Here is a 22,484-nt window from a genome sequence, read left to right as displayed (position 1 = left end):
TTTGAATTTCTTGCTTCACGAAAGTGAAAAATGTACCATTTAAATTTCTTGTTTAACATTATTTTTATCCGCCATAAGTGTTTTTATGGAAAATCTTTTAGAATCTAAGCTTTTAACAGAAATAAAATTATTCTCTTTTTTCACCCTTCCAGATGATAAGATAACTACGAGGAATAAGTAATAAAGATAACTACTGAACAAAAAGAATAGATTTGAATAGAACGAAAGTGAAAAATGTACCCATGTTATAAACTTATATATTTTTTACAGACTACGTTATAAACTTATATAGGAAAATGCATTTGATTATTTATTTTGTGGGTTTGATTAACTACTATTTTTGATGACAGGGATTAGGGTTTAGTGTCTTAAGGTTTAGGGTTTAGGTTTTAGGGTCTAGTTTATAATGATGGAAAACTTAACGACTAGTGTCAAATGCCTCCACAAAATAGAAATTTTTAATTGTTTTTTACCAAAAATTGAGGGTTTCAAATTTCAACCAACACTTTGATGCACCCTAGATGTCCTCTTTTTCATTATATGCATTTTTTTAGTTATAAGTGAATTTTTTGTGTGAAATTCCAAACTATTTTCGTCTATTCTGGTAAAGTTGGATAACTTGGTGGTTAGCAACCAAATTGGGGTATTAAATTCTAAACAAATTTTCAACTTAGGACTACTAAAGTCACAAATTCAAATGTATTTGGAATTTTCAATTTTCAAAATATGCAACCCCATGAATTCAACTCATAGTCACAAGTTTAAAAATAAAAAAAATCAAAAAATATATAAATAATTAAAATATAAAATAATATGCAATGTGCGATTGTGCATTATGTCAGGATTACTTCAAACATATATCAAATTCAAAATTTGCAAATATATATATGTAAAGTCTTGTTATATCTTACGATATTCTATGCAATTCAGAAAATAAAATATTAAAATAAATTAATCGAAAGTTATCCATCATAAAAAAAAAAAATTGGAAAAAATTGTTAAAAATCAGTAAACATCCCCCTATCTATAGGCTTATGGGCTTAGGCCACGCAGTTAACATAGTGGCCCATGTAGGTTTGATGAGATTAAAGTTGAACAGCTGTATTTGCACCACCCTTCAAGTGTTGATGATTTATATTGCTGAAATTCAGATCGATGATACCATTATATTGAAAATACTCTTAGTAGCATTCCATTATTTATCAACACTTAAACATGTGGGTTCACAAATGACTTTTTATAGATCTCTACACCCTTGTTAGTAATTATAGGGCTGAAATTCAAAATGATACCATTATATTGAAAATAATTAGTAGAATTATTGGTGATTCAAAAATGACGCACGGTTAGATATTCGGTCAAAAAATCGCAATACTACAATTATGCGATGTTTAATTAATACGCGTTTTAAACGTTAGGTTGTAAAAATTATTCTTTACAACATAACACACACATCTAAACAATTTAGTTACAAAAACATTGAAACCAATTAAATAGTTCACATAGGTACCTTCATTTATTTGTTTTTGGATTGAAATTAATGTTCAAATTTCAAAATACACACACACACCATGACATGACAATTTAAATATTGCCCAAAAAGTATAAAAGCAAAGCTTTTGGATTAATTTATCACTAAAAATGTAAGAGTAGTGGACTTAAAGTAAGAGTGAGGACATAAAGCACATACAAAATAACAAAACGCAACCGAATTTTCATTATTTTTTTTTTTTTTTTTTTAGCCAAATTTTTTAGCTGGAATTTTTGAAAAATTTGGAAAAATCCGTATTATTCGTTCCAAGGCAAAAAATCGCGAATTATTGGAAATCTTTCAAACATTCGGAAGTATTATATGTTTTGCCCTTCAAAAATTCGATTCGCGAACTATTCGCGAATAATTTGGCGAATTGCTAACAAGGCTCTACACAAGCTAGCTACACGAATGCACAACAGAAGAGTCTACCAACTGATACTTGTGTGAATGTGCTTAATTTATTGGCTAGAGAAAGGTTTGCTCCGGTGTTAGAAGACTCGGGGAAATGAATTTACCGAGTACAAAGGAGCAAAATTTTTTTGGACAGGCTGGGATCACACATTGGCACCCATGTTAAAACATTCAACTAGTGTTTGGTCGATCAGCACATATCAGAAGGTCGTACTACCGCATTGATGCAGCCAACTATGTAAAATACACTAATTTCCACTGGCTGCTGGAGTACTAGCAGCACATTCTTGTTAAAATGGATTGTGATCGGTGTGGGACGACAAAAACACCAATATATACTGGGCAAACTTAAACTTTAGCTACAGAAAGGAAGTTATACTATGTTTTTAGTGCATGATCAGACATTTATTAAACTAGAGGACAATAAATCATTTGCCTTATGAGGAAAGAAATATATACCAATCATGTAAAACTTATACTATGATTTAACTGGATTGATATTGTTGTTTTCAGTATTGTTCGTTTTTCATTCAGAAAAAAGGGTGCGCACGCGCTCAACTATAGCCAGGCCTGAGGGCACACACGCCCATGTCGTGAAAAAGAAGTTAGTTAGTTTTTTTTTTTTTTTTTTTTTTTTTTTTTCCGTGAAACAATAGTACTAGAAGTTGGAAAAGTAGAGGGCACGCGCACTCCATTATGCCTTGCCCAAGGCGCACACACGCTCTAGCATCCACTCATCAGGTTCCGAGATTTCGCCAGTAAATCGAGATTGTGTTTTTTACACTGAAATTTTGACACACTATAAATAAAAGAGTTTGGGTTTTGATCTATGAATTCTTTTTGCTAAGTGAGAGATTTTGAGAGAACAAAAGAGAGATTTAAGAGAGAGCATTCTTTGTGAGTGTTGAGTGAATCATTCTAAGTGAGTGAAGAGAAAACTCATCTTTGTAATCCTCTATCTAGTTCATACAATATATCATTGAGCTCGCCGGAGGACGTAGGCACATTGTCTAACCACATATATCTTGGTGTTGTGTGAGTATGTTTTTATCTTCTCTATTTAGTTTATATGCCCTGTTGTTGATATTGTGTTGATTGGGTTGTTGCTTGGAAAGTTGTTGAATATCTTGTTGGTAGTTTGTTGTTAATCGCTTTTGCGTTAGACGCAACAATTGGTATCAGAGCGAGATTTACGACCTTGAATTTTGAGCTTTGGTGAAGAACCATAGTGCTCGGAATTTGCGTAGACAAGGTGTTCGATAAAATTTTTGAGTGGTTGTTTTTTCTTGTGGGTTGCTTAGTGTGACTTGGGAAAATGGCTCCTAAGATGTCAAACGCAAGGTTTGAAGTAGAGAAGTTTAATGGCAAGAATAACTTTGGGATTTGGCAAGTCCAAGTTAAGGACATCCTTATCCAACAAGGTTTGCACAAGGCGCTAAAAGGGATTAAAGCAAAGCCGGCGACAATATCCGATGATGATTGGGAAGAGTTTGATTTCTAGGCTTGTTCATCTATCCGATTGTGTCTTGCAAATGAGGTCATGTATAATGTGATGGGAGAAAATATTGCCGCCGGTATTTGGCTCAAGTTAGAGTCGATGTATATGACCAAGAGCATGACGAACAAGATATACCTTAAGAAGTGTCTTTATAGGTATATGATGGTGGATGGTTCAACGATGCAAGAGCACGTTAGTGAGTTCCGTCGACGCCTCTCGGATTATTTGAATGTTGGCATGAAGATGGATGGCGAGGATCAAACGGTAATGTTTAATATTCTCTTTGCCCGAAAGCTATGAGCATTTGATGACTACCTTTATGAACAGAGAAGATGTTGATCTTGACGAAATTTAAAGTATGCTTCTTTCTTATGAGTTAATGAAGAAGACACGAGTAGAGAATAACATTGATAATGCACAAGGGTTAGTGGCAAGATGAAGGTGGCATGAAAAGGCCTCTACAAATAATAAGAGGTCTAGGTCCAAGTCAAAGAAGCCATTGAAACATGTGAAGTGCTACAATTACAATGAAAATGGACATTACGCAAGTAATTGTCCTCACCCGAAGAAAAGTGACAAGAAAGATGGTAAGAACAAGGGTAAGGCTCAAGTTGTGGCAAGTTTTGCTTCGGGCTCTGAAGGGGATAATGTGAGTTTCTGTGTGTCCACATAAGACTATATGACCAAAAGATGGATTATTGATTCCGGGTGTTCCTACTATATGTGCCCGAATAGAAAGTGGTTTACTTCTTATGAGAGAATTGATGGTGGTTCTATTTTGATGGGTAATAACCATGCGTGTAAGACGGTTGGGATTGGAACTATACGGGTCAAAATGTATGATGGTGTTGCGAGGACTCTAAATGATGTGAGACATGTTCCTGAGCTAAAGAAGAATCTTATTTCTCTTGGTACCTTAGATTCCAAAGGCCACAAGTTTGTGCTAGAAGGTGGAGTCCTAAAGATTGTTAGTGTTTCTTTAGTTGTTATGAAAGGCCAAAGACATGGAACATTGTATACTTTGATGGGTAGTACGGTGACTGGCAATGTAGCAGTTAGTACATGTAGAGATGATTCTGAGTGCACTAAGATGTGGCATATGCATTTAGGGAATATGAGTGAACGGGGTTTGTCTAATTTGTGCAAGCGAGGGTTCTTGAAGGACTTGAAGAAGCCAAGTATATGGGGTTCTGTGAGCATTATGTCTATGGGAAACAGTGCAGAGTCAAGTTCAGTTCAAGTAAGCACACGACAACAGGCATCCTTGATTATGTGCATACGGATATTTGGGGACCCTCTAGAGTGGCTTCAAAAGGAGGTAACCGTTATTATGTCTCATTCATTAATGATCATACTCGCTATGTGTGGGTGTATATGATAAAAACAAAAGATGAAGTATTTGAGATATTTAAGAAGTGGAAGGCAAGGGTTGAGAATCGCACAGAAAGGAAGGTGAAGACTTTACGGTCTGACAATGGTATTAAGTATACTAATGGTACTTTCCAAGAGTTTTGTGGGTAATTAACATGGTATTGCTAGACATTGGATAGTCAGGGGCACGCCTCAACAGAATGGGATGGCAGAGAGGATGAATAGAACATTGCTTGAAATAGCCAGATGTCTGTTGTCTAATGCTATTCTTGGCAAAGAGTATTAGGCAGGTGTAGTGTCCATGGTGTGTTACTTGTATAATAGGTCACCGGTTTCGACAATAGATTGCAAGACACCTTATGAGGTGTGGTCAAGGAAACCTGCTGATTACAGTATTTTGCGAGTGTTTGGATCTACAACTTACTACCATGTGAGGAAAGCAAGCTTGATCCTAGAGCTAAGAAGGCAATATTCTTGGGCTTCACAAATAGGGTAAAGGGATACAGATTGTGGTGTCTTGAAGACAACAAGTTCCTGGTTAGTAGAGACGTTACCTTTGACGAGACTTCGGTGCTAAACTTTAGCAAACCGGAGAAAGCTGGGTAGAGTGGTGACTCTATGGAAACTCAGGCTATTGAGCTTGAGTTGTCTGATACAGCAGATGATTGGTTGGTTCATGATGATGTCAAGATCATAGAACCATACTACAACCGGAAGAAGAGCATGAGCATCCGCAACTTGAGTTGGCTAGCACTAGGCTAAAGAGACAAGTTAAGGAAGCCCACAAGTATAGGCACGATAAGCCGGTGAAACATTATGGTCAGGTGGATCTAGTAGCATATGCACTGAATATTGAAGGTGATGAGCCAAATAGCTTCAAAGAAGCTGTTAGAGATGCACATTATAGCGATTGGTTGGTAGCTATGCAAGAAGAGATGGAATCTCTTGATAAGAATCACACATGGGACCTGGTTTTGTTGTCTAAGGGCAAGAGGGCTATCGGTAGCAAATGGGTGTTCAGAAAGAAAGAGGTCCTTCCTGAGTCGGGTAATACTAGATTCAAAGCAAGAGTAGTAGCAAAGAGTTTCTCACAAAAGGAAGGAGTTGATTATAATGAGGTTTTCTCACCGGTGGTCAAGCATACTTCTATCCGTGTGTTATTAAGTTTGGTAGCTCACTTCGACTTAGAGTTGGAGCAATTTGATGTGAAACTACTTTCTTGCATGACAACTTAGAGGAAGAGATCTATATGAGACAACTCGGAAGGTTTTGTTGTTGCTGAGAAAGATGATCATGTGTGCAAGCTTAATTAATAGGTCATTGTATGGTTTAAAGCAATCGCCGAGGCAATGGTACAAGCGCTTTGACACGTTCATGATGAAGTAGAAATATACCCAAAGTAAGTATGATTGTTGTGTTTACTTTCGTAGGCTTCGTGGTGTTGAATTAGTTTATCTCTTGCTTTATGTGGATGACATGTTTATTGCTTCTAAAAGCATGGTGGAGATAGAAAAGTTGAAATCTCAACTTAGCTCTGAGTTTGAGATGAAAGACTTGGGTGGAACCAAGAAGATATTGGGCATGGAGATTGAAAGCGAGATAGGAAGAAGTGAATGCTAGTTGTATCTCAGAAGAAATACCTTCAGAAAGTGATTTCTAGATTCAGTTTGGAGAATGCAAAGTCGGTTTCTACTCCTTTAGCTGGGCATTTTAGGCTTTCAATTAGGTTTTCTCCTAGCTCGGTGGAGGAGCAAGAGCATATGACTCAAGTTCTTTATGCTAGTGCAGTGGGCAGTTTGATATATGCTATGGTGTGCATACATTAGGACATTTCATAAGCTGTGAGTGTTGTGAGTAGGTTAGTAGGTATATGGCAAATCTTGGGAAGCAGCATTGGGAGGTAGTGAAATGGGTATTGAGGTACTTGAAGATAGGGGTGGGCAATGGGCCAGGTCGGGCTAGCCCGGCCCTAAATATTTAAAGCCTTTCAGTTATTAGGGCCGGGCCACCCGCCCTAAAGTCCCCATAGGGTTGGGTCGGGCCGGGTCATAAGTTTAAATTTCAAGCCCTGACCCTACCCTAAGCCCTCTTTAACAGTTTAAGGCCGGGTCGGGCCGGGCCTATATATTTTATTCTTTTTATTACATCAGTTTTAAAACTCATTTATATTACAAAAAAATTTCAAAGATTTGCAAACTCAAAGTCTCACCACTTTGAAATTTGAATAACAACAAATCTAGTAATAATTCTTGATAAGTCCAACAATTTAAAATGCATATCCACAATCTAATAAACTAAAGTACATAGATACTCATATTTATATTTCAAAATTACAGTTAAAATGCACAAGACACATTTTGGAATGAGCTTTCACTGACATAAATCCGTTATTTCTTATACTTAAATCTCACCAAAATTACATTTAACATTGAAGAACACAAAGACAAATAAGAGTATGGAATGAGTTTTTACTGACGTCAACCTATTTTTCATTAGGCTAGTGCCCAATGCTCATTATTGTTCTTGGCGACTAGGTTAGACGGGGAGTTGTGAGGTGTACGTGAGTTGTGAGATATAAACAATTAGGTTTACAAGTTTTTATGATATAAGACAAGTTATTAGAAGTACCCATACGGTAAGTGATAAATTACAAAGGACAGTGTTATTTTAATTGAAAATATGTAACAAGGAGTTGGATAGTTTTAGTTGTGTATTTTATAGTGAAATTATAACTAGGGCTTGGTTAGGGTCGGGCCTATGTTTCAGAACCTTAGCCCTGACCCTGCCTTAGAAGGCATTAGGGTCGGGTTGGCCCTGCCCTAAATTCTATGAGGGCTTTAGTTGTGAGGGCTTTATAGGGCTTAGGGTCGGGTTGGTCAGGGCCGGGTTAGGGTCGTTAGGGCCAAATTCCCACCCCTACTTGAAGAGTACTTTGGATGTGGGATTAGTTTATGGTGGAGATACCTCTCATGTCAGTGGTTATGTGGACTCAGATTATGCAGGTGATCTAGACAGACACAGATTGACTACTAGTTATGTATTTATGATACATGGTGCACCAGTTAGTTGGAGGTCTATGCTATAGGCTACAATGGCTCTATCTACTACAGAGGCAGAGTATATGGCAGTGGCAGAGGTAGTGAAAGAGGCCTTATGGCTTCGAAGTCTTCTAAATGATATGGATTTTGAGCAAGACAGGGTTGCTTTGTATTGTGATAGTCAGAATGCTATTCATTTGGCGAAGAACCAAGTTCATCATGCTCGGACGAAGCATATTGATGTCCGCTATCACTTTGTATGGGATGTCGTTGAGGATGGTGATGTCACACTTGAGAAAGTGGGCACCAAAGACAACCCTGCTGATATGTTAAGTAAGGTTGCCACCAGAGTTAAGTTCCAACATTGTTTGGACTTACTCCAAATCCTACATGTTTGATGAGAGCAAGGCCGAAAAGTTTTGGGATTTGAAGATATGTCGGACCCTCCCAAAAACGATATATATCGGAAAAATTGAAAAATCGGATCGATATATCATTTTTGCCTATTTTGGTGATAATATTCAAAAAAATAAAAAAATCAGGATATATCAGAAATATCGCCAATATATAATGATATATATCGGTCAATAGTCAACAAAATCGGTCAAAAGTCAAACTGTCCAACCAAGTCAAACGATATATATCGAATATGTCGGAATATATCGCAGATATATATTTTTATATCGGTTTAAAAAATATTAAATTTTTGAAGCCGATATTTCAAATTTTTCGAAGTCGGATTGCTGAAAAAATGATATATATCGGCGATTTTTTGATGAATCGACCGATATTTTCGGCCTTGGATGAGAGCCCTTTGTGGCATGTCCCTTCGGGGTGATTGACGGCGAGTTCGCAATGTGGTTTGAAGACTAGTGACTCTTGGTGGATCTTGTATTCGGCTCGGTTTTATGTGTTAAAACCTTACCGAGGTGTAGAATGTTGTTTTCAATACTGTTCGTTTTTCATTCAAAGAAGAGGGTACGCATGCGCTCAATTATAGCCAGCCCCAAGGGGCGCACACCCCCATGCCGTGAAAAAGAAGTTAGTTTTTTTTTTCCAGCTTTCACGAAACAATAGTACTAGAAGTTGGAAAAGTAGAGGGCGCGCGCGCTCCAATATGCCTTGCCCATGGCGCGCACGCGCTCTAGCCTCCACACATCAGGTTCCGAGATTTCGCCAGTAAATCGAGATTGTGTTTTTTACACTGAAATTTCGACACACTATAAATAGAAGAGTTTGGGTTTTGACTTATGAATTCTTTTTGCTAAGTGAGAGAGATTTTGAGAGAACAAAAGAGAGATTTGAGAGAGAGCATTCTTTGTGAGTGTTGAGTGAATCATTCTAAGTTGTTAAAAAGAAAACTCATCTTTGTAATCCTTTATCTAGTTCATCCAATATATCATTGAGCTCGCCGGTGGACGTAGGCACATTGCCTAACTACGTATATCTTGGTGTTGTATGAGTATGCTTTTATCTTCTCTATTTAGTCTATATGCCTTGTTTGGGAGAAGAAAGAGACAGCGTGTGCACGCTTCAGTTGCACATGATGAAGGTGTGTGTGCGCTCAGTCGGTTCATGACAAGTTCGACTGATATTGGTGTTTCTATAAAAAGGAAGACTCCATTCTTAGAATATTGTCGATTTTGTGCACTTGTGTTGTGCCTATATATATCTCTGTAATGGAACCCTAAGAAATTAATCAAGCAATAAACTCTTTTCTTCTCCCGTGGACGTTAGGCTGCCGTATTGGCACCGAACCACTATAAATCTTGTGTTTTGTCTCTTTGATTGGTTATTTAATTCTACATGGTATCAGAGCGGAGCGCTTAATCTCTTCTTTAAATCAATCTAAATAAACACAAAACACTATGTCAGATCCAAAACCAAACCCAAAGTCTGCTGTAACAACATAGACTGATTCTAATCCCGTTAGAAGCTGTCATCAATTCTCTTAAATGGAACAAACTATATACCTTGGTCTAGGGCTGTCTTGCTATCTCTGGGTGGCAAGAGCAAATTAGGGTTCATTAATGGTGCAAAGGTGTGTCCTGCCATTGATGATGCCGAATATGAGAATTGGGTTTCTAAGGATCAGCTTGTTCGATCTTGGTTACTCAATTCTATGGAGTTAACTATTGCTGAAATTTTCACTTTCTCTGATTCTGCAAAGGAGATGTGGGATTCAATTGAAGATTTATACTGAAACCAGAACAATTATGCCCGTATTTTTGAACTTCAACTCACAATCGGTGCTTTGTAACAAGGTGAGAAGAATTTTACAGAACACCTTGGGAATTTGAAGAAATTGTGGGATGAGTTGAACATATATCGTCCACATGCCACAGATGCTAAAACTCTTTTGAAACGGGCTGAAGAGGATAAAATCTTCACAGTATTTCGTAGTCTTAAACCAGAATATGAAAATCTGGAAAGCAATATTCTAATGGAAATCACTCTTTCATCACTTGCTGCTGTTTGTGCAACTATTCAGAGAGAGGAAACAAGGAAGAAAACCATAAACTCCGAGGTGAAGTCCTCAATCTATGAATCTACTGTATTACTTGCAGAAAACGATTTCGAATTAAGAAGTCACAGGGATTTGAAAAAGGTAAGGGAAAAAGGGAACCGTCTCACTGTGATCATTGTGGAAAGAACTGGCACACCAAAGGCCGTTGTTGGGAATTATATCCGCATCTTAAAAAGGAAAAAGGAACTGTCTAAGAAAGAGCATGCCGCAGTAGCTAAGACATCAATGTCCAACTCAGATATTAGTCATCAGTTGAGTCATATTCTTCAACAACTCACTAAGTTCATGCCATCTAGCAAAGGTCAGTATGTCTTAACTCATGTGTCAGGTAATTTACATGCCTATTTTACTATGCCAGAAAATAGTAACTCATGGATAATTTATTCGGGGGCAACTGATCATATGGCTAATTGTCCTGCCTCTGTCCATAATTTTGTGTCCAAAACTGAAAAACATAATATTTCCATAGCCAATGGCTCCACCGTTTCTATTCTAGATAGTGGTCAAGTGAATTTTTTTAATTAAAGTTTCAAGAGTGATGCTCTAGTTGTTCCTTCCTTCCCTGTCCAACTTCTATCTATTGGCAAAGTTACAAATTCTTTAAATTGTGATGTCATTTTTTCTTCTAACTCTGTCGTCTTTCAGGATCAAAAGTCGAAGAGGACTATTGGTGAAGGAATTTATTCTAATGGACTCTATTTGTTGAAGTCGCATAAGAAGGCGTGTCAAGCTAGTGGTTCACTTGAGAGTCGCATTTTGCATAAAAGATTTGGGCATCCATCGAGTCATGTCCTGTCAAATTTGTTTCCGCATGTTTCTATAAACTCTGATGATGTTTGTGATGTTTGTCAATTTTCTAAACAAACTCGTTTACCTTTTCCAAACTCGCATTCTATGTCTAATAATTTGTTTGAGTTAATTCACTCTGATTTATGGGAATCTACTCTCGTTAATTCTTATGATGGCTATAAGTATTTTGTGTTGTTTATTGATGATAAATCTCGTGCTACATGGTTATATTTGTTGAAATCAAAGACTGAGGTTGTGAATGTTTTCAAGGATTTTCATAATATGGTTACTAATAAGTTTGCTGGAAAAATCAAGATGTTTAGATCTGACAATAGCACTGAGTTTTGCAAAGGTTTGTTACCTGAGTACCTTTGTAGCCAAGGGATAATTCATCAAACTAGTTGTGTTGGCACACCTCAGCAAAATGGCGTGGCTGAAAGAAAAAACAGACACCTTTTGGAGGCCACTCGTGCTCTTATGTTGGGCATGAATGTTCCCAAGCAATACTGGTCTCATGGCATCTTAACTGCTGCTTATTTGATTAATTGTCTTCCCAGTCGGGTTCTTGGTTTTAAATCCCCATTGGAAATGCTCAAATCTAGGCCGCTGGATCTCTCTCATCTGCTAGTTTTTGGGTGTGTTTGTTATGTGCATCAGCAAGCTCTTCATCAAGATAAATTCGATGCTTGGGCTACTTGATGTGTTTTTGTTGATTATTCTACCACTTAGAAAGGCTACATATGTTACAATCCGGCAACAAGTAAACTGGTTGTCTCTCGTGATGTCCGATTTATGGAATCTGAAGCCTTCTTTCAAAATCCAGCTATCTGGGAATCGGTCCTAGGGGGAGTGTTTGGCAGATTTGGCACCTCTCCCATCAGTTGGTGAAGATATAGTTCCTATCCCAGTAGTTGGTGAAGATATAGTTCTACTAAAAGAAAGGCGGGCACGCCGGTTCGTCAAGAAGTTATTGAGTCGATAAAGTAGAAAATGAAGTTATAGGTTCTAAACTAAAAGAAAGTGGCACATTTCCTCTTTAAAAGCAACTAAAAGTGAAAATAGGCGTCTTGGCGCTTTGTTCTCGACAACTTTTCCAAAAATTGACTTTAGATGGCGCTCTACTTTATGGACTTTTAGCCCTAGAATGAGTTAACAAAGGCGCGGGCCCACTCTAGTGCTCATGACTTTCTAGTAATCGATGGCGCTGGGTGGCCCCCGAGAATGAGCTAACAAAGGCGGTAGCTCATGACTTTCTAGCTCCTCCGTTTCGACAATCAGAATGAGAGAGACGACCTCCATTATAACTCTCAAGGATTACTATAAATCTGATAGAGAACTGCATCCTCCAGTGATTCACATGAATTTTTATTCCTTGCATGACGTTTCATATCCGCTACAGGAGTATATAACGTATGCCAATATCACTTCATCTCATCACACTTTCTTGAGTATAGTCGATGATGTGCAAGAACCCAAGAACTTTAGAGAAGCTAACTCTCGTCCAGTATGGAGAAAGGCGATGCAAGAAGAACTTCGTGCTCTAGATGAGAATAAAACTTGGGAGATTGTTATGCTACCCTACAGAAAAAAAAAACAGTTGATTGTTGTTGGGTGTTCAGAAACAAGTTCAACAGTGATGATTCCTTAGAGAGGTCTAAAGCTCGACTCGTTGCAAGGGGATTCACCCAAACATATGGTCAGGACTACAAGGAGACTCACCAGTTGTAAAGATGAACACGTTTAGAGTTATTGTATCTCTAGCTGTAAATCAAGACTGGAAATTGTTTCAGATGGATGTTAAAAATGCATTCTTACACGGTGATATGAAAGAAGAAGTGTATATGAGCATCCCACCTGGACATCCGAAGGAGACTAAGGTTGGATTAGTATGCAAGTTAAAAAAGGCTATCTATGGACTTAAACAATCTCCACGAGCGTGGTATGCCAAGCTCAGTTCTGTTCTAGCTATGACCGGTTTTAAGCGGAGTGATGCTGATCCTTCCTTATTTGTTAAGTCTAGCAAGTCAGACTTGGTTGTTGTTCTTATTTATGTTGATGACATAGTTATCACAGGTAATGACCATATTGAAATCTCTGCGCTCAAGGATCTACTGCACAAGAAATTTGCCATCAAGGATCTGGGTATTATGAAGTACTTTCTTGGGATCGAAATTGCTTATTCAAAAATAGGCATATTTCTTAATCAAAGAAAGTATGTGTTGAATCTTTTGAGTGAAGCAAGAAAGCTGGGGTAAAACCATCTGATTCTCCAACTGACAGTGGAGCCAAGTTGGACCACACCAGAGATCTTCTTACTGACATTGGTCAGTATCAGCGATTAGTTGGTAAACTAATATATTTAACTATTACCCGACCAGATATTTCTTATGCAGTAAGCTTGGTTAGTCGTTTTATGCATGCTCCAAGGACTCCACATATGAATGCAGTTTCTAGAATACTGCAATATCTGAAAGGGTCGCCAGGCAGAGGTATTTGGATGCGGAAAAATGGGCATACATCTATTACTGCTTATACATATGTTGATTGGGCAGGATGGCTAGTTGATCGGCTGTCTACTTCCTGTTATTGTACCTTTGTGAGAGGTAATTTGGTCACTTGGAAGAGTAAGAAACAGAATGTAGTGGCTCGTTCTAGTGCTGAAGCTGAGTACAGGGCTATGACTTCCACCACCAGTGAAATCATATGACTTCACACTTTTTCTAAAGGATTTGTGTTTTGGTTTGCATATGCCAACTACACTTTACTGTGATAGTCAAGTTGCTATGCACATTGCTGCAAATCCGGTGTTCCATGAGAGAACTAAGCATATTAAAGTTGACTGTCATTTTGTGCGTGAAAAAGTGCAGTCTGTAGACATTTTTACTAAGGGACTTCCAGCTTCCAAGTTTCATGATATACTCTTCAAGTTGGGCTCACTGGATATCTTCACACCAACTTGAGGGGGAGTGTGGGAGAAAAAGAGACAGCGCGTGCGCGCTTCAGTTTCACATGATGAAGGCGCGTGCGCGCTCAGTTGGTTCATGACAAGTTCGACCGATATTGGTGTTTCTATAAAAGGGAAGACTCCATTCTTAGAATATTGACAATTTTGTGCACTTGTGTTGTGTCTATATATATCTCTGTAACGGAACCCTAAGAAATTAATCAAGCAATAAACCCTTTCTTCTCCCGTAGATATAGGCTGCCGCATTGGCACCGAACCACTATAAATCTTGTGCTTTGTCTCTTTGATTGATTGTTTAATTCTACATCTTGTTGTTGATATTGTGTTGATTGGGTTGTTGTTTGGAGAGTTGTTGAATATCTTGTTGGTAGTTTGTTGTTAATCGCTTCCGCGTTAGACGCAACATATACATATTTTGAAATAGGTGACATTTACAAGATTGGTAGCATCGATTTTTCCCGACCTTATTTGGCCACTTACAATAACAGAACCGCCCTGTTTACAGGTCGAAGATGCTCTCATGAGCCATGCATGACATCAAACTCTCTTCAAAGTCCAAAGAAGGTACTTGAACTTGCACGCCCAGGAATCAAGGTAGAAGATAGAGTAATCGGTACGTTTAACAATCTTTAAAGTCAATATATAAGATGAAGAAAAAAGATTGGAAAAAAAATACGAAAATTTTATACGACGAAGATGATGGAAGTCAATTTACAATCCAAGTCTCATGAGTGCAGTGGAGAAGAGTTACAGAGACATGAGTGGGTAGTTGAGTCTTTGGTAACTGTAGTCTAGAGTATTGTAACTCATGAATTGACATGCTGTATGATAACTAACTACCTATGGTAAATTTAATCAAAGTGAGACACAATTTTCAAAAGGCAAAACAGAACCGCCAAAGAAGATATGATTTTAACTGACTTTAAGCCTTTTTGGTTTGAAAACAAGCTGTGGGGGTGTTGTATTCAGTCTCTATATTTCTTTAGTTAAGAATCTATAACTACTACTACTATTAGGTGGAATTCCACATCAACACCAGGGAAAAAGAGAGATCCCAACTTTTGGCTACATAGCTGAGCTAGTGTAAAAGTTTTTCTTAGTTTTTATGTGTGTGTACAACACTTTTCAAGGTATTGTGCTGCCGACTCAACGGTCGATTTGTCATAGAAAAAGAGTATTAGTAAAAGACTTTTCTATATTACAAGAATTGAAAATAGCAATGTTAATTGTGTCCTCAACTTCCTTACATTCAATATCCCTTCATTACATTTGTTGTGGGAAAATGATTCCACAAATAATTAAGTACTTTGATATCTCAGCATTCTAGAATTACAGGAGCTTTTATGTGACCTCACATAGAATGATGAAAAAAAACTGTATCTGGAAAAATAGTTTAAGACTATTCTGGTTATCAATGAGTATCATTCCGGCATAACTACCCCACCACTAATCTCTCTAGCGCTCTCAGCTCTCAACGATCGACAAAAGTAAAAGAAATATATAAAGGAAATGAAAGTAAAAGTGATATGATAGGTCAATACCACCTTTCACAAATGAACCTAGTGCAGGTCTTTTTGTAGTTTTCACACATAAAGAGCCCTGTATAAATCCATGAGTAGGGAAATTTTAAGCTCTTAAGAAGATGGTTATAAGGAATTACCATGTGAATAACATGGACTATTGCTTTCAAGCTCCAACTTTTACTGAATGGCTCAAGCCATCAACGGCAACCCCTATTTCTTCATCTTCTCCTTCAGGGAATCAACAAACTCAGGATACAAGCACCAAGAGTGTCTTAAAATTACCTTTCTTTTATCGTCAAGAAGATCATGACCACGTTCTTGATAAGAAGACCAAATGCTTACCTCTTCTAAACAGGTTAACTGAAACTAAGCCTTTGAAAGAAGAGAAAGTCCTGACAGAAGAAGAGACATCAGGGATCAGAGATGAGAAGCTAGAGAAGGTCACAGTTACCTTGCATATTGGATTACCTAATAATGAAGGTTTTGATGGCGTGACCAAACCCTTGAACTATAATGATGATGAGAAAACTATCAAGAAGAGCTTTGAAGGTTGTTCTCTAAACACTGAAGGTAGGTTTTGGATCCCCACACCAGCACAGATACTTCATGGGCCAACACAATTTTCTTGTTCAGTCTGCAGCAAGACCTTCAATAGGTACAACAACATGCAGGTGTGTAATTCTGTCTCTAATTATTTCTTTTTTTATGTGTCCCTCACAATTTACATGCTTTTTACTTGGTTATTGTTATGATGACCTGATCGAAAAAACATCACCGTGGCCTATAAAATAACTGATTCAACCTTTTATCAGTAATAACTAACAAAAACCTTGAACTGATCTGGTGCCCGCAGTGGTGCCAGATCTAAGGATTTCAATTTTCTTTCTCTCTTAATTTATTCATTAAAGTTTATTTGAGATTGATCAGTACGTGTACACGTCTCATATTCATTACCTCTTCCATACATTTCTTGAAATTATTATTTGTCAGTTTTCAAATAGAGGATTGAAAACCAATATATATAAGATATATTGGCTTTAATGTGTATGACTATTTGCATATACACCTTCTAATAATACTGATTTGTTTAAGGTATGGAGGGAGTACTTAAAACAAATCTAATTTGATTAAATGGTTTGGGAGAAATAGGAAAAAGATAGGGTTTGGGAGAAAACACTACTAATGATTACTTATTTCATTACAGGGGTAAAAGCAGTAGTAACAGTAACAGCAGGGAAGATATATAAGACTAACTACTCCAACTTATTGTGGTACTTTTTATTTTGATGCCAACTGCTGCTCCTCTTATTTCCTTGCAATAATTGATTAGTGAACACAAGTTTTCATTGCAATTAGCATTGAAGGAAACACTATGAACCTAGGAAGAAACTATGAACCGAACTTTTTCAGAAGATGAACAACCTATAGTAAGCATCTAAAACAAAGTGGACACTTCATACTTTTCCCGATTCATTCTATCTATAGAGTATGTAGGACCGAATAGTTGATTTCTACGGCATTTCAAGAAATCACTACTTTCTTTTCAATTTGTTGGTCCACAAAAGAATGAGACAACTCTTCTCAGATAGTTCTAGAAAATGATAGTGAGAACATTCAGGGGTACATGCAATCTGTTATATGTAATCAAACTTTCAATCATATTGATAGAAAGGATGACCATTCTGATGAATTATGAATACCTTCAAACATGTGCATGTTGAGTTATTTTCTGCCTACAGAATTTTACAAAGTTCCAAAAGTATTATGAAACCATACGTGTACATAGAACCTGTAAGGGAATCCAATGTCCAAATTAAGGTAATAATCCTACTACCTGTAAGATTTTAATTGCAAGCTCTTAGAGGGAAGAGGATGTATTTCGGACATATTGTCCCAGATATCACTCCTATCAACAGAATAAGTTGAAAAGGGAATTTGTTCGGTCTCCTCCTCTTCAACAAGTTCTCTAGTTTAAGCTTATTATCATGTCTTCTTGAATAAATTTTGCTTTTTTCGCTTAAACTTAACGAAGTATATATATATATATATATATATATATATATATATATATATATATATATATATATATATATATATATATATATATATAGGAATTCTCTTAAACGGATTATCCGTTTACAGACATGTTATAGTGTCTTGACGTATCTTATTTAGTGTCTTGAACAACTTATTTGGTGTTTTGCCCACGACCATGTAATAAACGTAAATGAAAAAGTTGTTCAAGACACTATATAAACTGTTCAAGACACTAAATAAGCTGTCCAAGACAACCATGTCCGTTAATGGATAATCTGTTTAAGAGAAGGCCTATATATATATATAGGCTTTATTTTAAATATATGGGATGTCCGTTAACGGACATGTTATATAGTGTGTTTCACAACTTATATAGTATCGTATATAAGCTGCCCACGAACAAGTTAATAAGCATATATATACTTGGAGCAAATAACTAATGACTTGATTAGTCTTGGAACCTTATGTAGTGTTATGTCTGTACTATACTACTATTGGACTACAACAAATAGCTGCACACGAACTCCTGGATTAGTTACCATTGATTACAATTAATTAAGGTCACTTTGCTTATTGGAACTATATTACATATCTATCTGGATCTTTACAGTAGACATTTAAACACTACTATACAATCATATGTATATCATATATAACCACCTTTTTTTTTTGTTTACTTAATCACTAATGACAATAATTTGCAGATGCATATGTGGGGACATGGATCACAATATAGAAGAGGACCTGAATCGCTTAAAGGAACACAACCAACAACAATGTTGAAGCTACCTTGCTATTGTTGTGCTCATGGTTGCAAGAACAACATCAACCATCCTAGAGCAAAACCATTGAAGGATTTTAGGACTCTTCAAACACATTACAAGAGAAAGCATGGTGCTAAGCCATTTTCATGTAGGAAGTGTGGCAAGTTATTTGCGGTAAAGGGAGACTGGAGAACGCATGAGAAGAACTGTGGCAAGCTGTGGTATTGAACATGTAGTTCTGATTTCAAACATAAGAGATCACTCAAGGATCACATAAGATCATTTGGAAATGGACATACTCCACACCCTTGTCATCAAAGTTTTGAAGAAGAAAAGGAATGTATTACGGGTCCGAAGATGAAACAGGCTCAAGAAGATCCAAGTGATCAATCTCCAATATATTATAATATTTAAGTTTACATGAACACCATATGAAAGTACTATGATTGCAGTAGGCTTATCTAAGCTTGTGCTCAGTAACAAAATACTCTAAGAAAGTGTTGTTGCAGGAAACACCTAGAGAGCAGTTTGATACTGAGCACAGATGATACGATAAGAAGATAATAAAGCTACATAGTTGTCTTTATTTATTAGTGGGTGTTTTCTGAAAATGAGGGTGTTGACGACTTGAAGTAGCTGAATTTGCTTCAGTGGCAAGATTTAGGTAAAGTGGCATAATCTGAAGTCGAAGTGTTTGTAAAAGCTCAGGTACGTGTTTGTAATCACTCGATCCTCATGGAGAATATTTGTCCACTTCAATGTCTAGTTGGTAATTGGTAATCTTAATGAATTATTAAGTAACAGATCGATTGTTGTTTGTGTAGTAATGGTCTTATGATCACGTGTTTGAGCGATTTCAATTATATCCAGTTATTCACAATTTCACACCATTTGGTAGGCTGTACCAAGGCCCAAAATATCGATATCGGTTAATATATCGGTGTACCCAAAAACCGAGATATATCGGATATTCCGGATATATCCATTTTTTTGGTAACTAGTCCAAACTATTTAAAATATAAGAAATATAAGATATATCGGAAATATAATATTGGAAATATATCGGAAATATCGGATTTATATTAAAAAATGGTCAAAAAGTCAACCGATATATATCAATTATATCGGAAATATCGATTATATCGGCGATATAAAATTTCATATCGAAAATTCCAATATATATCGGAAAAAAAGGGATTCAATATTCAATGGATATATATCGGAAATATTGATATCGTACCAATTTACCGAAATATATCGGATATTCGGTGATAGATATCTCGGCGATATCTAGGCTGGATATGTATGTAGGCATGATATTTCGGGGGACATATGGAGATAGATTTTGGCTTTTTGGGTACTCAGCAGGAAAGGCATAGTCCATCAAGGTTGTTTAAAAAAGGGGAATCAAATAAAGTGTAAGAGATCTTCCACCATGTTTTGTCGGAGCGGTGCTGTAAGCGAGCGAGCCACTATTTGAGCTTTTAACCAAGCCGTGTAAGCTCAATGGTTCATATAACATACTAGCATGAATACGGTAAGGGAGTGATATTCTCCTTCAAAGAATATCAAGCACGTGTTCAGTAGAGCGGACATACTACACCGACCTAGAGCAGGTCGCACCCACAAGATAAGAGAGCGTTCCGCAGCAGTTCGCACCAACACGCAAATCATCCTATTGCGGAGATCAATCTACCTTCCAGAAGCAATCATGAGCAAAGGTGTACAGACATCAGTCACTGCCGCCAGCTACTGACCACTGCCGCAAGCTATTGGTCCAGTCTACTCACCCCCATCATCACAGCAGACCTATGAGGGAAGTTCTCACACGATTCCTTGATCTCCACCCCACGTTTGTGTTGCACTTTACACGTGGGAGATGGAGATCTACTCTCAAGACCTATAAATACTCCTCTTATGAACTAAGCCCGACCTGATTCTACTCTCCACACACACACGAGAGCAAGATACGTAGGCAGTTCGCATCCAACACGAACTCGGTCCCAACCAAATATTCCAATCCATTTCCCCTCCTCCATCTAGTATATGTAAAGGAAGACCAAAATCACGCCTTTACATTGGCGTTGTCTGTGGTCTCGATTCCTTGAGACACACTTAACAAAACACAAACCAAAAACCAATAATCTCAAGCCCACGAAGCATGGCAAGCCTCGAAACTCAAGTCCAAACTTTAGCAAACCAAATAGGAATGACGAATGAGAGCATCTCCTTGCTCAGGCAGGAGAATGCTGCCTTACGAGCCCAAGTAGAAGCACAGCGACCACCAACGGGCACGGTAGTCAAGAACGGCATCAACGAAGTTAATCAACAACTCAACGAGCTGTCGCAAAGGATCGACCAGAGTGCAGTGCGCAAGGACGCAACTCAGATAGTCTAGAAAATGCTCAAAACTTACAGAGCATCTCCGTTCACACCTGACGTGCTCAACAAGCCTTCTCCTCAAGATTTCGTGCAGCCACCTTTCCCGATGTACGATGGCAGTGCATGCCCCGGTCAGCATGTAGCCCGCTACATTCAAAGCTTGGCCCTCTACAGCTCTCCGGAGTATGACCATCTACACTGTCGTCTATTCCCTGCCAGTCTAAAAGATGGAGCACTCGATTGGTTCTTCTCCCTCGAGTCAGACTCGATCAAGACCTTCAAACAACTCACGGATTTGTTTGCCAGCCAATACGTGCACAACAGATGTAAGAAAGCAGATTTGGATTCACTCTTCCAATTATCCTTTGGAGAAGACGAAACCATTCGCTAGTTCCTAGGTCGGTTCAAAGCCGAACTGCTATGCATGGAGGCTGGCCTTAAAGAATCTTTTGCCACATTGGCTTTCTCCAACGCCTGTCGTGTGCACAATACCGACCTCTCCAGATCCCTAATGAGATCACGTCCTGAAACCTTGTCCGAGCTTTACGCCCGAGTTGACAAATACATCAAGCAGCAGGAAGGGTTGCGGTACTCACGGTCTACCCGACAACATAGAGGTCGCGGCAATCTCCAATACCAATTCACGGCCCAATAAGCGACCCAGGTCGCCACCTCCACAACCAGCTCGTGCGAAAGACAACAACCGAGAGTTCGCTGTCTTGACACGCTCTCCCAGCCACATCTTGGAGAACATCAAACGAGCTTCATATTTCCGACCCGACGTACGGCAGCCAGCAGACCGACCTGACAAGCCTTACTACGCATTTCATAAAGCAAAATGTCACGAGACAGATGCGTGCTGGGGGCTAAAGCACTACCTCCAGGACCTAATTGAAGCCGGACAGATCAAACAATACACCAACATTGCCGACGGCGACTTACGCCATAAACTCATGGCTCGCCGAGTGCGCAGCAGATCGCCACCCCGCCATGTACGCCAAAGCGTCCAAGCTCGCTCCCACAGTAGAGGACGCCCTGTAGATCGCTAGCTCACGACATGACCATCGCCAGCACTCTTCCGATCGAGACAATGCCAGAACCATCCATATGATCACATTCCCAGATGATTCTGTTACTTCTGCCCGAGAGAAGCGAAGGCGTGTCGGCGCCCTACATGAAGTTTATCATTTCTCTGCCCAAGCAGCACACGCCCCACGACACCCCTCTCACAACTCAGGGGATATCATTTTTGCCGAAGCCGATCTCAACAAGGTCTGCCTCCCCCACAACGACGCGCTCGTCGTCCATGTCAAGATCAGTGAATGGACAGTTAAGCGCGTCCTGATAGACCTTGGTAGTTCTTGCGATATTCTGTTCTACCACACAATTCAAGAGATGAACCTACCCAAGTCAGTCTTCATAGACCCGATTGCTCCCCTGTACGGTTTTAACGGCTCTAGGGCCGACCCAATGGGCGACATCATTCTTCCAGTTTCAATAGGATCACGAGAGGATAAAGTTAGCTTCAACACGCGTTTTAGCGTCCTCAATACCAAGTTGTCCTACAACGCCATTCTAGGACGACGTTGGATCCACCAAATGCAGGCAGTACCGTCAACACTACATCAAGTTATCCGTTTTCCAG

General features: G+C 38.4%; 2 protein-coding genes across 2 annotated transcripts; both read left to right on the top strand.

Moving 5' to 3' along the window:
* The first annotated feature begins 4,467 nt into the window (after nt 1-4,467).
* Nucleotides 4,468-13,875, top strand: LOC147499142 (uncharacterized). Its single transcript, XM_086563426.1, has 8 exons — nt 4,468-4,570; nt 5,505-5,727; nt 9,340-9,404; nt 10,117-10,886; nt 11,025-11,222; nt 11,415-11,729; nt 12,959-13,191; nt 13,407-13,875. Exons 1-8 carry the CDS (start codon nt 4,468-4,470, stop codon nt 13,873-13,875), a joined length of 2,376 nt encoding a protein of 791 aa, XP_086419552.1.
* Nucleotides 13,876-15,670: 1,795 nt separating this feature from the next.
* Nucleotides 15,671-19,280, top strand: LOC147499141 (zinc finger protein WIP3-like). Its single transcript, XM_086560933.1, has 2 exons — nt 15,671-16,327; nt 18,398-19,280. Exons 1-2 carry the CDS (start codon nt 15,776-15,778, stop codon nt 18,683-18,685), a joined length of 840 nt encoding a protein of 279 aa, XP_086417059.1. The 5' UTR covers nt 15,671-15,775; the 3' UTR covers nt 18,686-19,280.
* The last annotated feature ends 3,204 nt before the right edge of the window (nt 19,281-22,484 follow it).

Source organism: Coptis chinensis, chromosome 5, assembly GCF_015680905.1.
Source record: "Coptis chinensis isolate HL-2020 chromosome 5, ASM1568090v1, whole genome shotgun sequence".
Classification (NCBI taxonomy): domain Eukaryota; kingdom Viridiplantae; phylum Streptophyta; class Magnoliopsida; order Ranunculales; family Ranunculaceae; genus Coptis; species Coptis chinensis.
This window is presented reverse-complemented; position numbering and strand designations above follow the sequence as displayed.